Source organism: Sciurus carolinensis, chromosome 6 (assembly GCF_902686445.1).
Source record: "Sciurus carolinensis chromosome 6, mSciCar1.2, whole genome shotgun sequence".
Lineage (NCBI taxonomy): Eukaryota > Metazoa > Chordata > Mammalia > Rodentia > Sciuridae > Sciurus > Sciurus carolinensis.
Genome location: NC_062218.1, coordinates 93,051,902 through 93,070,306, shown reverse-complemented (window position 1 = coordinate 93,070,306; position 18,405 = coordinate 93,051,902). Strand labels below are relative to the sequence as shown.

General features: G+C 33.2%; 1 protein-coding gene across 1 annotated transcript in view; it reads left to right on the top strand.

Moving 5' to 3' along the window:
• Positions 1-18,405, top strand: part of Pja2 (praja ring finger ubiquitin ligase 2) — a 69,311-nt gene that overhangs the window by 32,447 nt on the left and 18,459 nt on the right. Inside the window, 2 exon segments of the mRNA XM_047555409.1 lie at positions 5,294-5,479; positions 17,219-17,404. Coding sequence (XP_047411365.1) covers positions 5,294-5,479; positions 17,219-17,404 — 372 coding nt within the window.

Genomic DNA, 18,405 nt, shown 5'->3' with positions numbered 1-18,405 from the left:
GTGCCAGCCAGGCTTTATTTCAGGAGCTCTATAAATGTATAATAATAGTGATCCCTGTACCCATGTTATTCACCAGTCTTCTGAAGACAAAACATACACACACATTGTTGTGAGACTATAAAGCTTTTTTGTATTCTGTATGTTAGTTGAGATGATGAAGAAAGATCACTTGACAACCACAGCAATAAGTAAAACATCTATGAGCAGCCTAAACAAAGATCTTTAAGCACATTCTGCAGCATTTCAGCCAACCTTTTTTATCTTTTTTTCAAGTTCACAGAAATTTAGTAAATTCATGATAAATGGGTATGTTCCTCAAGCATGCTGAGGAGTTAAGAGTATTACAACATCCTGGTATAAAGGAAAAAGAAAGTAAGAGACAGGCACAATTCAAAAAAGCACAGATATCTAGGCCTTTTAAACTAACTTTAAGCAGCCTTTTGTATTTGAACACATTCAGTTCATTATCAGTGTATTGCGTCACAGGTCAATATTAGCAGTGGTAAAATGTCCCAGAATGCTTAAAATACTGTCAGATAAGAAAATTTTCTAAAATTTCACTTTTCTGTAGGTTCCTCTATAGAGTTTTATAAAAACCTGTGATAAATGCCAGAAAAGATAAACCTATCATTTCCTTGGGAAGTTAGGGAATGAAAGATTGCTGTGGTTGATTTTACTTAGAAATCTTATTTCTGCTTGGAATTTATACCTAAAGTATTTTTGTCTGTCTATAAATCAATTCTTATAATTTTACTCTTATGTGGAAAAAGTTCCTTTGCTTCATAACTGAATGGGTAAAGTGGTAACATTTGAGTAAGCTGTCTGCTTTCAAATGTCACTTTTTAAGTGCTTCTTGGGAAAGATCCCAATGAAAAACCATAAGAAGATCAAAGAGTTCCTTACTTTGGTTTTTACTTTGAAAATTTTAATATGCTTAACTCATCTTTTAAAATCCTATTTATTCTGTTGCTTTCTGTCAGTGAAAATATTTTTAAATCTTTTCTTTTTGTTTTTCGTTCCATATATTCCTGTCAATCTTAGTAGATAACTTTGTTTCCTTGCTTTTCTAGATAGGTTGAAATAAACGTGAATGTTGTTTCCTTTGTATTAGAATATGTTAGTATCCATTTGTATTTTTAATTTTTTCTTCAACAAAGAAGTAGTTTTTCTCATTCTGTGCTAACAGTTACTTCTGACACATTATCCTTGCCCCTAGGTTGCATCTTTCTATTTCTCAAGCTTGAATTTTTTTAAATCCTAGGCAAAACTTTCACTTTATCTAGCTCTGCTAACACTTGTCCTGTTTGTGTTTTTTCTTCCACTACTAAATTTTTACAGTTAATATTCCACATCTTGTATTTCTATTCTGTCACAATCCATTCTTCTTAATTGCCTGAAAATCCCATTTCCCATATTATTTCTGTATTCTCTAATGTTAACAGTGACCTCCTAATTTCCCCATCTGTTCCTCTTTTCTCAGTATGCATTTTCCTTGACTTCTCTGTTATTATTCAGACTGTTTATTCATTATTCCCTACAGTCCCTCTTCCACTGAGCTATGTTGGTTTCTTCTTTGCTAACTCTTTCCTGGACATCAGAGGTCTGCATACTTTTCCTTAAAAGGTATCCATATAGTAAATATTTTAGGTTTTATGGACCAAAAGCAAAATCAAGAATATTATGTAGGAACTTATATAGCCATGAAAAAGTACAAAAAAAGAAAAGAAAAATCCCTCATATTTTGAATCTTGAGAAGACAGGAAGGTGACCTAGCTTGACTGATGACCAGAGTGTGACCTCTGGTATAAAAGAAGACAAAAGTTGACTGGGTGACCAGGAGGCTGATATTGTCATTAAATACAAACCAGAGGATGTAGAGTAGATTTTCTTTGGTTTAAAAAAAAAGAAAGTAGTGGTGTATTGGTAGAAAATCCACTAAAATGTCTGAAAAGACAGATTGTGTTATGAAAAAAGTAACGATTGTCTTTTTAAAATGTTCACTGTTTCCAAAAGTTATACTATTTTGTCTGCAGTATTCATCAAAACATCACTACAGACTTGAAAAGCAAAAATTTATATACTTATTTCATAGATGAAGAAAAGTGACCTCAGTGAAGTTTATTGTTCAAACTTGCATCACTAGTAAATAACTGAGACAGATTCTAACCCAAATCTTGCTCTTACCGATATGGAGTTCTACCACCAAGGCTAAGAAAAAGGCAGTAGTGACTGGAACTTTGACTTGATATTAAATATAGTGCTTTGTTTCTTTAGTAAAGAAATTGCCCATAGTAGGATTTTTGTTTAATTTTTTTTTTACTATTAGAAAATCTGTATTATAGCTGAATAGTCTCCTTTGATTAACACTCTGAATCAGTTTAGTCTTTGAGAGCTACAAATTGGTAATAAACATTAAGTTTGAAATTTGTCAGAGAAAATAACATTGACAATGAAATAGTAGTAGAAATTGTTCATATACTAATACCTCTCACTCATCAGAAATGCAATTTTTGGAACATATTCAACAGTGTTAATTATTGGCTCTTTTCAAATAGCTAATTACAAACTAAAATTTCTCTATTTAAAATCATGTGGTTGCACAGTCTTTAGTACCTTCCAAGAGTTTATAAGCACTTTATTTTTCAGTCTCCTTGGAAACTACTGGTAAATTTTTAAAGAAACTATGACTTTGAACTTCATAAAAAAGGGAGATTCCTTAGACCAATTAAATTTAGTAGAGTTTATTTGAGCAAAACAAAAACAATTCATGAATTGGGCAACTTCCAGTTCAATCCATACAAACAATGTGATCAGATAGCATTTGTAGAAAGAGATGAGAAATGCAAAACAATTTAATTGAACTACAGCTTAGTTCATTGGTTGGTCACTTGATTACATCTTAGTTAATTGACTGCAGGACTTCCTACAGCCAACCAAAGCTTACTTTCTGTGATTAAACTATTGGTTTGGGTTGATGAACCCAGTTCGGTTTACAGGTCCATGATCTCCCACAAATTTCATTTAACACTTATGAAAAATAAATTCAACGTTAAAGAAGCAGCTTCACTATAATGAGTTGGACTAAAAAAGCAAGAATTCTAGTCCATGAAATAATTGAAAAACAGAAGGTGCAATTTTACATAGAAGGATCTTGAAAGAAATGAGGTGATCTAGTCCTAAATGGGGAAAATAAGGTGAAGTCTTTGTGAAGGATCTTGATGAGAAAAATGGTTGTGGCAAAAGTTTTGCTTTGGGAATAGGGTTTGTAATTGAGCATTTATCTAAGGTAAGAGTTGGATGTAAGGATGTACTGAAATCATAGTGTAATGAATCATAATGGTTCTCAAAGAAGTTTAACATTTTTATTCTGTATGCCAGTTTTTCCAAAGTGGGTGAAATACATCAAGTGGTACATAGATATGTTTTTAATTTTAATCATTGCTTATTTATTTGAATGAGAATTTTTAAAAATATAACTGGCACATTAAACATGAGATTTATTTATTTATTTATTTTGATTTTTTATTTGTTCTAATTAGTTATACATGACAGTAGAATGTACTTTGATACATCATACATAGATGGAGTATAATTTCTCATTCTTTTTTGCTTGCACGTGATGTGGAACTCCACTGGTCATATAGTTATATGTATACTTAGAGTAATGTCTTATTATTTTCCAGGTCCTGTTAAAGTGATTCATACATTAACTCATTAACCTCTCAGATGAACTCACTGAGTTACTAGACACTACATTATTTTCACCTGATAATGAGGATATAATGGCACATCAGTGTTTTCAGTACTAGTAAGTGGTAGATTCAAGTCCAGACAAGCTGATTCCAGAACCTGTGTTCTCTCTTACCTATTGTTCCTTAGGACACAGTGTTATTATGCAGCTATAGCAAAATTGTGAGGATGATAGACACATGGCTTAACATGAAATACTGTTATAAGAAAGAAAGAGCTATTAAAGGTTTTTGGAGTGTTACACTAGAAATGTGCCATATAATATAAGTTGAAATGAAATGATAATGATACTCAGAATGTATTTTTTAAGTTAATTGAAGGAGTCAGATTAACTTAACCACTGAGCCACATCCTTAGTCCTCCTTTTTCTTTCTTTTCTTTTTCTTTTCTCTTCTTTCCTTTTTCTTTCTTTCTTTCTTTCTTTCTTTTTTTTTTTTTTTTTTTTTTTTTTTTTTTTTTTTTTGTATTTTATTTAGAGATAGGATCTCATTGAGTTGCTAAGGCTGACTTTGAACTTGAGATCCTCCTGCTCAGCCTCCCAATCCACTGGGATTACAGGCATGCACCACGGTGCCTGGTTTTAAGTAGATTCTTGACCAGAATGTTGGGTGGAGGACACGTAAGACTTATTTCAACATTAATTAATAATATCTTAGCCTTTGGTAGTACAAGATGACTAGTTCTTAAAAGCTAAGATAGGGTGGGCTTTATGGTACATGTCTGTAATCCCAGTGACTCCAAAGGACCAGCCTCATCAATTTAGCAAGACCCTGTCTCAAAATAAAAAAATTGAAAAAGGACTGGGAGTATATCTCAGTGGTAGAAATCCGTGTGTCACCAAAAAGTAAACAAACAAGCGAGTAGTCCCCCTCCCCCCGAAAGAGTAAAATATATGACCAAATTAACCAAATGAAATGTAATCTGAAGTAATTTTCTAAATTTTATGAGGTTCATTATTAATCCTCTTTATTTAACCTTTTGTTTTCCTATCTATATGTTTTGTTGAACTAAAATTCATGTTTGTTCAGTGCTCCTTCTTATGAATTTGAATATCTTTCCTTTTAAAAGTTTGTGTGTGTGTGAAAAAGGAGGAAGAAAATAAACTTTTACTACATGGTAATAATACTTGATACTTATTCATAGAATGTAAGTCATTACTTGTCATTATGTAATTAGAAAATGTTTTCAGTCAGATCAGATGAACAGTACATTTTTTATTTAATCCAGATAGCATTTGTGACTACCAAATTTTATTTAAAATATTATTTAGAAATATGCCAAACTATGAAAAGCCTATATGTAGGCACAATGGAGTTATATGCTTCGGTGAAAGGAAAAAAAAAAGTGATATGTCTGTAATTTGCCATATGCCATGCTCATTTGAAAGAATTACGTTCTGCTGAATCTATTTCTGAATATTTAAAAATTATTTAAAAAATTGCATTAGCAGTCCCCTCTGTACCATGATGCCTGGTTAACACTCCACATGATAAAACTAACTGAACATGTAATGATAGTTTATTTTGTTTGTTTTGATTTACAGTTCAGAATGTAGTGATGGAGAATGGTCTGCTTCTTTGCCCCATCGATTTTCTGGTACAGAAAAAGATCAGTCCTCAAGTGACGAAAGCTGGGAGACTCTGCCAGGAAAAGATGAGAATGAGCCAGAGCTACAGAGTGATAGCAGTGGCCCTGAAGAAGAAAACCACGAATTATCTCTTCAGGAAGGGTATGTTCAAACCGTGATATTTACTTTTTTAAAATGTTTATTATACAGTAATGTTATATATCACATTTAGATGTTGGGTATGCTACTAAATTACCTTTAAAAACCCCATGTAGAACCAGCAGGCTCTTCTGATTTTTTTCATGATGCTTTTAAAAGGACCAATTAAGAATACTGTCCATTATCTTCTACAGAGATAATAATGTATGCTGTCACTTTGCTTTGTAAAGAGAACTTGTGAAATTAAAAGGTCAGTTTAAACTGGGTGAGGTGGCACATGCCTGTAATCCCAGCAACTCAGGAAGGCCAGGCAGGAGGGATCATAAGTTCAAGACCAGCCCCAGCAACTTAGGGAGACCCTAAGCAACTTAGTGAGACCCTGTCTTAAAATAAAAAATAAAAGGGGCTGGGGATCTAGCTCTGTGGGAAAGTGCCCCTGGGTTCAATCTCCAGTACCAGAAAAATAAATAAAATAAAATGTCATTTTAGTTGAATTAGGAATGAGTAAATTAGAGTTGTCATCGTTATACACATGAGTCATTGGCCAGGGAGAATGGGTAACCTCAAGAGGGAAATCAGTGTTTGTTTCACAGAAATGGAAACAGTTGCAAAAACTAAAGATTTAATAATCTTGTCTGATTGCATTGGATGATGCCATCAAAACATCAATGATTAATGATAAACATCTTTGACTTTTCCTGACTTTAATGGGAATGCTCCTTGTCTAGGGGTTGTCAGACTTACCTTGTAAAGGGCCATATATTATTTTATGTTTTGTGTGCCAGTCTCTTTTGCAGCTCCTCAGACTTATGTTGTATAAAAGTAGCTATAGGCAATATGTAAATAGATGAATGAATGGTTGTAGCTGTGTTCCAATAACAGTTTATTTACAAAAATTGTGTCAGGCTGTAAATAACCTGTGGCTCATGGTGTACCATTACTTATTCTAATATTTCCCCAGTAAAGCAAGTGTATGTTGATTTTTCTCTCCAGCACAAGTGTGTGTATATGCCTACACACATGGGTTCTTTTCCCCCCCGCATCCCTACCACCCCTCTTTTCCCTCTATACAGTCCCTCCTTCCTCCATTCTTGCCCCCCTCCCACCCCCCATTATGTGTCATCATCTGCTTAACAGCGAGATCATCTGTCCTTTGGTTTTTTGAGATTGGCTTATCTCACTTAGCATGATATTCTCCAATTTCATCCATTTGCCTGCAAATGCCATAATTTTATCATTCTTTATGACTGAGTAACATTCCATTGTGTGTGTGTGATATATATATATCACAGTTTCTTTATCCATTCATCAACTGAAGGACATCTAGGTTGGTTCCACAATCTGGCTATTGTGAATTGAGCAGCTATGAATGTTGTTGTGGCTGTATCTCTGTAGTATGCTGATTTTAAGTCCTTTGGGTATAGGCCAAGGAGTGGGATAGCTGGGTCAAATGGTGGTTCCATTCCAAGTTTTCTAAGGAATCTCCACACTGCTTTCCAGAGTGGCTGCACTAATTTGCAGCCCCACCAACAATGTATGAGGGTACCTTTTTCCCCACATCCTCACCAACATCTATTGTTGCTTGTATTCTTGATAATTGCCATTCTAATTGGAGTGAGATGGAATCTTAGGGTAGTTTTGATTTGCATTTCTCTTATTACTAGAGATGTTGAACATTTTTTCATATATCTGTTGATTGCTTGTAGATCTTCTTCTGTGAACTGTTTGTTCATTTCCTTAGCCCATTTGTTGATTGGATTATTTGTATTCTTGGTGTAGAGTTTTTTGAGTTCTTTGTATATTCTGAAATTAGTATTCTATCTGAAATATGAGTGGCAAAGATTTTCTCCCACTCTGTAGGTTCTCTTTTCACATTGCTGATAGTTTCCTTTGCTGACAGAAAGCTTTTTAGTTTGAATCTATCCCAGTTGTTGATTCTTGCTCTTATTTCTTGAGCTATGGGAGTCCTGTTAAGGAAGTCTGATCCTAAGTCAACAAGTTGAAGATTTGGACCTACTTTTTCTTCTATAAGATGCAGGGTCTCTGGTCTGATGGGTTCTTTTTTTAATCACCAAGGACATACCTTTATTATTTTATGGGTTTTTGCTGATTTTTATTAAAGTTCTTTTAGCATCAAAGGACATGATCATAAAGATTTTCTACTTTCAGCCTGATGATCTTGAGGAATTATTCTCCTTTTAGATTTGCTAATATTCAAATATTTGAATAAACCAAACATAATCACATAGTCATGGTTTAATGTTGGAATCTGTTTGCTGTTATTTTGCATAGTACTTTTATGTTGAGAACATGAAGAAGGCATTGTTTCTACAATTTGGTTTTATTATCAGTTTGGCATTTGCTTTGCTAAATGAAAAATGTAGACTTCTTTTTCTGTCCTCTGCATCTGTTGTTTAAATGGTTTATTTATTCCTTTAAAGGTTGTTAATATTTGCTTGTGAAATCATCTAGACTTAGTGTAGGGGAATACCTTTTTGATGATTTTAGTTTTTTTCCTCTTGGTTCTAATATTTATTTTCTCCTTGGATCTATTTTGGTAAATTATGTTTTCTTTGGGAAAAAAGCACTCTTTCATCCTGGACTAGTGTTGCAATTTATACTTCTTAAACTATATAAATTTCCTGCTTGACATTAATACTCTAAGAAAATCTAGGTAGGAGAGATACAGATAATAAGCAAGATATAAGCACAGTAAGTTACAAACTGTGCTACTTACTATAATGGAAATAAAACAATAATATGTTAAAAAATAACTAATAAGTTATTGTTTTGAAAACTAAGCAAATCATTATGGAGGTTCCTCAAAAGACTAGGAATGGGATCACCATATGACCCAGTAATACCACTCCTGGGTATTTATCCTAAAGAATTAAATTGAGAGTACTATAGTGATACATTCATACTCATGTTTATAAAGCAGCACAATTCACAATAGCCAAATTATGGATCAACCTAAATGTCTATCAGTGGATGAATGGATAAATAAAATGTAGAATATAGGCACAATGGAGTTTTATTCAATCATAAAGAAGAATGAATGAAATTATGTCATTTATAGAAAAATGGATTAAACTGGAAAGCATTATTTTAAGCTAAATAGACCAAACTTAGAAAGTCAAAGATCAGTCATCTTATCTGTCATATGTACAAGCTAAAGGTAAAAATGGGGAAAAAGGTGGTGGTAAGGTCTCATGAAAATACAAGGAAGACCAGTAGAGAAGGGAGACTAGAAGGAGGGAGGAAGGGAGGAAATGATATTGACCAAATTATATTGTGTGCATGTATTAATATATAAAAATAAATCTATTATGTATAATTATAGCACAGCAATAGAAATATGGAAAACATTTAAAATTTTTAAAAAAGAAAGTTAAAAGTTAGAAAATGATATTTTAGGCAAATATTAAGCAAAAGTTAAAAAAAAAAAAACAAAAACAGAAAAGTCCCAGTAGCATTATAAAGTATACTTAAAGACAAACATTATTAGAGAGAAAGAAAGTCACAACTGAAGGTAATAAACCTAACTTACCAGGGAAATAAATATACCAATCCTAATGTACCTAATGAAATAGAGTCAAATTATAAAAATCAGAATTTGACCAAATTATATGAATTTACTCTCTTACTGGGAATTTTTTACATACCCATCTCAATTGCTTATAATTCATGGATATTAAAAAGTTAGTCTGTCCTTAGCAGATTTGAATAACTTACACAGGATTTAATGAAGACTGAATTATCTGACATACACAATTATAAAAACCAGATATGCATTAGTCAATTAAGTTAACACTTTCCAAAGAATCAAATATTCAGACTGTGTACTCTGACTACAATTAACTTAGAAAACAAAAACACAAAAACAAAAGCTTGTTTTTCAAAAAATACTTACATGTATTGTTATCCTTTCTTTAAATAGCCAGTAGAACAAAGAAGAAAGTATAAAAGAAATTTAAAATTGTTTATAACTCAATGATAATAAATATACCACCAGTTAAAATTTGTAGAATACAGTGAAAATACTTAAAGGAAGATTTATGATCATAAATGCTTATGGTAGAAAAGAAAAAAAAGTCGCTAGGTGTTGTGGCACACACCTGTAATCCCAGCGACTCTGGAGGCCAAGGCAGGAGGAATCCAAGTTCAAAGCAAGCCTCAGCAATTTATTGAGTCCCTAAGCAACTTAAGCAAGACCCTGTCTCAATATAAAAAAATAAAAAGGATTGAGTATGTGGTTCAGTGGTTAAGCATCCATGAGTTCAATCCCTGGTACCAAAAAAAAAAAAAAAAAAATACAGAAAGAAAAGAAGAAAAGCTAACAATGAAGGAGCTGTGCTTTTAACTTGAAAAGGAATATTAGAATAAAGAAAATAATAGGAGATAAGAATTAGTATTAGTAAAAGCACAAACATTGATGAAATAGAAAAAAGTTGAAGATCAAAGAAGTCATAAGTTCATATTTTGAAAAGATTAACAAAAGTAGATGAAGCTTGGATAAAACTGAAAACAGTATTGTAAATTTTGTGTGGTGCATTTGAAGACTTATACTGACAAGTTCCTAGAAAAATAATTTACCAAACTTAAGAGAAAAAAGGAAGTCTACATAATCTTAAAACTATTAAAAATACAGAATCAGTTGTTTAAAATGTTCTTATGGAACAAACAGTTGATCTGGATGATTTTGGTCCAGGATCAGATCACTTCATTCTTACATAAATTATTCCAGAGAATGGAAAAAGAACTACTCCTTCAAACTCATTCTGTAAGTCCAGTGTAACCCTAATTACAGAAGTGTATATAAAAAAAAAAATTAAGCTTATTTCATTTATTAAAATAGATGCCCAAATCTAAAATTATTTGGAATTTGAATGTTTATTTTTTAAAAGAAAAATAAATTACCAATCTGGGTTTGTTTGAGAAATGTGAAGGTAAATTAACATAGAAGATCTGTAATTATCATTAATCACAAAATACAGGAGAATATCCATAATACATAGTCTGTAGATGTAGTGAAAAAAAATCACTTAATACTCTTCAACATCTCATCTGTATAATGAAAACTCAAAGTAAGATTGGAATATTTGTTATTATTGTATTTACAGCAATAGTAGCAAAATCAGTAGAAATGATTTGCAACAAGAAAGTATTAAAATTTTTTCCTCCTTAAATTTCAATTAGTAGTTAAGAAAAGTGTGCTTGCTAGCACTGTTTTTATAACCATCCTAGTAGAGGTCTTACCATGGTGCACTGGGAAAATAATAAAAGGAAAAAAGATATAAAAAGGAAGAAAACAAATTGCTGTAATATATTTGAAGTTTTTGAAGAATTTAAAATTATAGTCTTTCATTCCTTTGGGGTATTTGTTTCTGCCACAAACTCTACAAAATTGAAGATACTTTTGACCCTATTGTTCAGAATCTTGTTTGTTTTAATTTTTAAAAAATTGATGTCTATTTTGATTTATTAGGCTGGAAAGTCCAAGAGCATGGTGTTGGCATCTAATGAGGGCTGTCTTTCTGCATTATAGCATGGCAGAGGGCATGGTGAGACAGAGCAAGCACGCCAGCTGGTTACAGTCACCAATGTCATCATGGCGCTCTACCCTCTTAACCTCATCTAAATCTGATTGCCTCCCAAAGGCCCAAAATCAGTATATGAGTTTGGGGATTAAATTTCCGATATATGAACTTTGGGGGACAGATTAAAACCATGGCAGGTCCCATTTCTTCCTCCCTGCGGGTGCTGTTTTTCTCTCCCAACTCATTCATTACCTCTGCAGCCCAATACTAGGGCCTTTCCCTAGCCCACAGAACTACCCTCTCCCTTGGAAACCCCGCCCCTGTCTCTTCTCTGCTCTTCAGTCCTTTTTGAGGCTCTGCAGAAATCGTAGTGACAAGTCTTGGGAGAGGATGTGAAGTAGGAGCATGAATGAATATTTCTTTCTTGAGGGTGGTTAGGCCTTTCTTTTTAATTAAATTTATTTTTTAACATACATAAAACCATGAAAATTGATATTAAGGGGTATCATGTGTTATTTCAAATACATGTATACACTGCATAATGTTTGAATCAAATTAAACATACCTACCTACTGAAACATTTTTCATTTCTTTATTTCTGTTTCTACAACTTAGAATGAATTGTTGAGCATGGTGGCACATGCCTATAATCCCAGCAACACAGAAAACTGAGATGGGAGGATTGTAAATTCAAGGCCAACCTCAGCAATTTAATGAGAGCCTGTCTCATATAAATAAATAAATAAATAAAAAGGACTGGGGGATGTAGTTCAGTGGTAAAGTGTCCCTGAGTTAAATCCCTAGTACCCCCCTCTCCACAAAAGTGAATCATTAAAGACAGATCAAATGTTTAAGCAAATTATGTAGATGAGAATTGCTTATGTAGTAGGAGTATTAATGACGTTACAAATTATTTAGATTCTTATTTTAGTTTTGTTCTTTGAGTTGAAAAAACCCATAAGTTACTTATTTCTTACACTGAATTATTTTCACCCATCTATTTAATTTAGGTTTATGTTACATATCTGAAGCATGGAATTACAGTTGTTGTGATATGTCTGTAATAGACACAAGAAATGTATTTTTTGTTGGAGTAAATTAGAAATAACAAAAATTTCCAAGGACTTTTCCAAATTTAATAATTGAATTGTTTCTTAAAAGCTATTTTCTAGGATTTATAATTATATTCAACAACATAGGATAGAGAGTACCTATTATTGTGAAACATGTATTAGAGGGTGAGTCTACATGATGAGTCACAACACTGTGTCCTTTAGAGGCTCCCAGTGTAGTGGAGGAGACAGATGAGTCACCAGTTGAGCTAGAATACAGTGTGATCAGTGTTGTCATCAAGGTATGAACAAAGATCTGTTACTTAGAAATTTTAAGTTTAACCTTGTATCTCTATTCCATTTTGGGATTAATTTTTCATTGGATCTAATTATGTTACACAAAAGGAAAACATCCACTGTATATATTAGATATTAAAATTTAAAGAAATAAGCATATTTTGTTGTGCCTATTTCTCTGATTTTATTAGACTGATCATATTAGATGCCAAGTCTTATAAGCTTGTTTTACTAAATTTCCAGGTTAGTATTGGAAATTACTTTAGAAAACATTTATTGGTTTGGGTACATAAGGAGCTTCTGTTTCTGTGTATTTAAAATACATTGATTCTTACATGTAGATGTTGTCTGAGTCTCTTTTATATATAATAGTCGTAGTATATACTCAAGGATTGTTTCTGGTACCCTCTGCCACTATCCAGAATATCAGAATCCATAGATGCTCAAGTCCTTTGTATAAAATGGTGTAGTTATTTGCATATAATCTACACAATTCTCCCATATACTTTATTTTTCTAATTTTGGCAGGGTTTGGAATTGAACCCAAGGCCTCATCCATGCTAAGTGAGCATTCTACCATTGACCCTACCCATCCCATGTACTTTAAATCATCTAGATTACTTACAATACCTAATACAATGTCAGTGATGGTTGTAATTTATTAAATGGGGAATAATGACAAGAGGAAAGTTTATATAACTTATTACAGTCACATTTCTTTTTCTGAGTACTTTTAGTTGAGGTTGGTTGAACCCTTCAATGTAGAACCTAAAAATGCAGAGGGCCAATTATATACATTATTTTTACTCCCCTAAGTTAAGCTTGCACTAAATATTAATAAAACCCTAAATGAGAGCTTCTTTTAAAACTGAAATATACAAATTGTATATTTTACAAAATATATTTATATGAAACATATATGGTTATATAACCTTATCTGTTAAGACCTAAACTAAAATTCAAATTTGCCAAGACTTTGCTGTAATATTAACATCCTTTTATATTCTAAAAGGGGTATCAATTCCAAAAGTACCTTCTATTCGTTTCGTTGCAGTCTGAAAAATTGATAATTTAGGAAGCCCAGATTTTCGAAATTAGTCCTTTACACTGCTATAATGCCAAATTACAGTTCTATTCATATTTTTCCTTTTTAGACTTGCTCTTAGAACTAGCAGCCTTATTTGATGAATCTGTGACTATATCTAGATTATATTTTTTAACAGTAACTTCTGAGTAACTATTTAATAGTTTTTATATTACCAAGATATGTATAGGTCTAAAAGTGTTTTTCCAGTTGATACATTTTGCATCCAGAATAATGCAGAATGATATATTCATTCAGAATGATGGGGTACATTGAATGTCAAATGTGTAATTCCAACAGGCTGATTACATCTATCAAGGAATGACTAATGTCTGAGGTAGAGAGAAAAGAAAATTAGAAGATAATAATAAATTAGTACATTTTCAAAATTCTGACTTGCCCATGAAATACTAATAGGGCTTTAACCAAAGGGAAAAAGGGACTCTTGTGGTTGATTAAGAAAACCTTCACAATTTGAACATTTGTTAAATGTTAGACATCTATTAGTTTTATCTATATTTCAGATTGATATACAAACAACTGTATGACTCCTTAGTGATTGGTCACATGACTCACATGACTACGCATTTCACTCTTGTAGTTTACAGTAATTGAAGAGATCTGATTCTGAAATATGAGTATTAAGTGTGAATACAGCTTTACCTTTTAATGATACAGGCCTTAGTGTTTTAGAAATATTTAATGAATTGCTAACAATTTATTGCCAAGTAGTTCTTTCTGGTTTAACTTCTCGTGATAAATAGACAAAATAAAACTACATTTTAAGAATATGGATTCTGCCTGGTGAGTGGTGCTTGCTTGTAATCCCAGCTGCTCAGGAGGCCGAGGAAGATGATCTCCAGTTCAAAGCCAACCTCAGCAAAAGCAAGGAGCTAAGCAGTTGAGTGAGACCCTGTCTCTACATGAAAAATACAAAATAGGACTGGGGATGTGACTCAGTAATCCAGTGCCCCTAAGTTCAATCCCTAGTACCCCACCCCCCACTGCAAAACAAAAGAATACAAATTATAATATACCTGCTAAAAAGTGAATTTGTATAGTTTAAAAATAAAAAGCAGTGTAACCAGTTTCCTTTGTGAGCTTCCAAAGATATTGTATATCTATAAAAGCATATGTACATATACTTCTTTATTTTTTTGTGCAACTGGCAGCACATTGTATCTGTGAACACCTTCCTTTTGTTTTTGTTTTGTTTGTAGATCTGTTTAATTGCTCTATATTTATACATATAGATTTCTTTCATTCTTAAAAATCTACATAGTATGGTATACTAATTTTCATTGGTGAACACTTAAATATTTTCAGTTTTGATTTTTATAGGTAATACTACAAAGAAAACATTGTATATACTTTTTTAGAAGTATCTAGAAGCAGAGCACTCAATTTATAACTATTGACATTTCTTTACAAAGAAGTTGTATCAGTTACTTTTCTACAAACACTATACAGATTAATGTTCTTTACCAATAGTATATTATATTTTTTTACATTTACCAATCGTAAAAATGAAAATAATATTTCACTGTTATTTTAGTTTACATTATGCATTTTCTTTTCTGCCAAATAATTATATACTTTTCTCCCTTCTGTTGCTACATGTTCATCTTTTCTTTCCTTAGTGGTTTGCTTTTACATTTCTATTAAGGAAATACCCTCTGTATCGCATGTGTTTTAAAATTAATTTCTACCTCAATTTGAACTTAGTGTCCAAATTTGGGCCTTTTGACTATTTTCTTTAGTATATATATTGTGAAATTTAGTAATCTCTTTATGCTTCAAGATTTTTCATTGTGCTTAGGAGCGTAGGATGACGTGAGACTTGTAAAATTTTCTCTCATGATTATCCTAGTACTTCTATATGTTAGTGATGATGGTAGTAGGATATACATGCACATGCATTCGAAGCAAAAGCTTTTTTTTGCATCTAGAATTGAACCCAGGGGTGCTTAACTATTGAGCCACATCCCCAGCCTGTTTTATATTTTATTTAGAGACAGGGTCTTGCTAAGTTGCTTTGTTAGGTTGCTGACTCACAGTCCTCCCCATCTTCCCAAGTTGCTAGGATTAACAGGTGTGTGCCATTGTGCCCAGCAAGAAAGCAATTTACATAAGGAGAGTGACATCAGGATTAAACCTCTGTGGCTCCAGGTGAACATTCAGTTGTCCAAATACCATTTGGGTTGGGGGGGTGTTGCCAGGAATTTAACTTGGGCACTCGATCACTAAGCCACATCCTCAGCCCTATTTATATTTTAGAGACAGGGTCTCACTGAGTGGCCTAGCACCTTGGCATTGCTGAGCTGGCTTTGAACTGGAGATCCTCCTGTCTCAGCCAAGATGCTGGGATTACAGATATGTGCCACTGCACCTATCCTGGTATCATTTTTCTTTTTAAGAAATAGATTTATTTTTATGTATATATTTTATATATATTTCTTATATATTTATTTACCTATAAATCTATTTCTTTAGTTGTCAATGGATCTTTTATTTTTATTTATTTATTTATATGTTGTGCTGAGAACTGAACCCAAGACCTCATACATGCCAGGAAAGCACTCTACCACTGAGCCACAACTCTAGCCTCCCAATATTATTACTATTATTATTATTATTATTATTAGTGGTGCTGGGGATTAGAACTCAGGGCCTTGTGCATGGAAGGCAAGCACTTTACGACTGAGCTATATCCCCAGCCCTACAATATTTATTTTTGACTAGTCGTTTTCCTTCTGTTTTGAAGTGCTCCCTTTACCTCCTGTTTTCTTGATCTGTACCATTGATTTGTCTGTCCCCTGTTTCTGTGAGCTTATATTCTACTGGTGGTAGACTGACAATAAACAAATAAGAAAATACTAGTTAAAATAAATTCTACAATTTAAATCAGCACAGTGCTATGGTAGCCAGTAACTGGTGAGCTACTTTAACTGAGTGTTAAATTAGGCCTGTTTGAGGAGGTGGCATGCAATGTGACATTAATATCAAGAGGGGAGTAACAATATGTAAATCTGGCAAAAAAAAAAAAAAATTTTTTTTTTGGTAGGAGAAATATTCCCAAGATAGAAGAGATTTCCATGTGTTCCAAGAATAAACAAAAGGATTAGGAACATAATAGACCAGGAATAAGAGTGAGCAGAAACAGTGAAGGGGGCCATGAAGAAAGCATGAGTTTCATAGGCACTTGTAGGCCAGGTTGAGGAATGTGAATTTTAACTGTGAAGGGAAACCTCAAAAACAATGTTTAAAAATTCAAGTAGTCTAACATGGATTTCTCTTGTTTTTCTCTTCCAGAAATGTGGGAGAATAGACAATTCATAAACCCAAACATGTTTTTTGTATAATTAGGAACTTTTTATACACAAATTTGTTACCTTTTAAGTGATTTAGGAAATAGTTTTTAGAATCATAGAAGTACCAAGAGCTTAGTACTTCAAGACAAAGTCCAATTGCAGTAAATAGAATTCTTTAAAATAAACAATGTTAATGCCAGGCATGGTGGTTCACACCTGTAATCCCAGCAGCTCAGGAGGAGAATCTCAGGTTCAAAGCCAGCCTCCACAACCTAGCAAGGCTATGAGCGATCCAGTGAGACCCTGTCTCAAAATAAAAATAAAAGGGCTGCAGATGTGGCTCAGTGGTTAAATGCCCTTAGGTCAATCCCTGGTACCAAAACAAAATAAAACACAACAAAATGTTAATGATATGTCTTAGGTAATATTTTTTTCTTCCTTTAAAATATTTCTATTAGGGAACAGACATCTTTGGAAGAGGGAGAAATTCCTTGGTTACAGTACAATGAAGTCAACGAAAGCAGCAGTGATGAGGGAAATGAGCCTGCCAATGAGTTTGCACAGCCAGAAGCTTTCATGTTGGACGGTAACAACAACCTTGAGGACGACTCCAGTGTGAGTGAAGACTTAGATGTGGACTGGAGGTATGTTGCACAGTATGATTAGCCCGTGTCATTGCTCAGGGTAGAATGCATTCATGATTCTGAATTGTAAGAATTGAATTTCTGAGATAAGGAATATTCTGATTTTCCCATCTACTAGTCATCTCCTCCTTCAAAGCTCATTTCAAATGACACTCTCTCATGGACTCTCCTGTTTGCTCCACTTGGAGACCTCTTCCTACTTTGACCTATAGCTCTCATGAAGTTCACCTTACAACCTAGTTATTTATACACTTAGGGATTTGAGTTTTGGTCTTTTTTGATTTACTGTATATGGGCCGTTGTACTTAGCATAGTCTTTTTTTTTTTTTAAATAGGTTCCGAATAAATACTACTTGAAGAATTTAAAAACATGCGATTGAATCAGAAACAAACTTAAGATTATAATTATTCTTCTCTGTCCTTCCTTTGCCTTGTCCCATATTAGAATATGGAAGGATTATTTTATTTTATTTTATTTTATTTTGGCACGCAGAGCTTGAACCAAGGGCACTTAACCACTTAAGTCACATCCCCAGCCCTTTTCATTTTTTATTTTGAGACAAGGTCTCAGTAAGGTAGCTACTTTTTTTTTTTTTTTTTTTTTGCAGACAAAAAAAACTCATCTCCTTGAGATCCTTTACCTTTCCTATTACTTTCCTAGAGGGGAAAAGTCATGTATGTAGAAAAAACTTTTGTCACAGTTTTGTAGTATGTAGAAATGGGGTTTTATCAAAGGTGTGTAATTTTAAATTTCCACCTTAAACATTCTGTCTCTAAAATGCATTTTCTGACTTGCCAAACATTATGGAAAATCAGTTTGATCTTGGTCCTCAGGCCTTGCTGACTTGGAGGCTTCCTACTTTTCCTCCCTCTCTTGTGTCTCCCTGTCACCTGCCTACTGAGCTCCTTAATTCTGAGGTCTTCTGTCTCTGTTAGGGCTGAGTAAATCCTCAGAGTATTCAGCAGATTAAAGAATTGTCATTTAAGCTGGGCATGTTAGC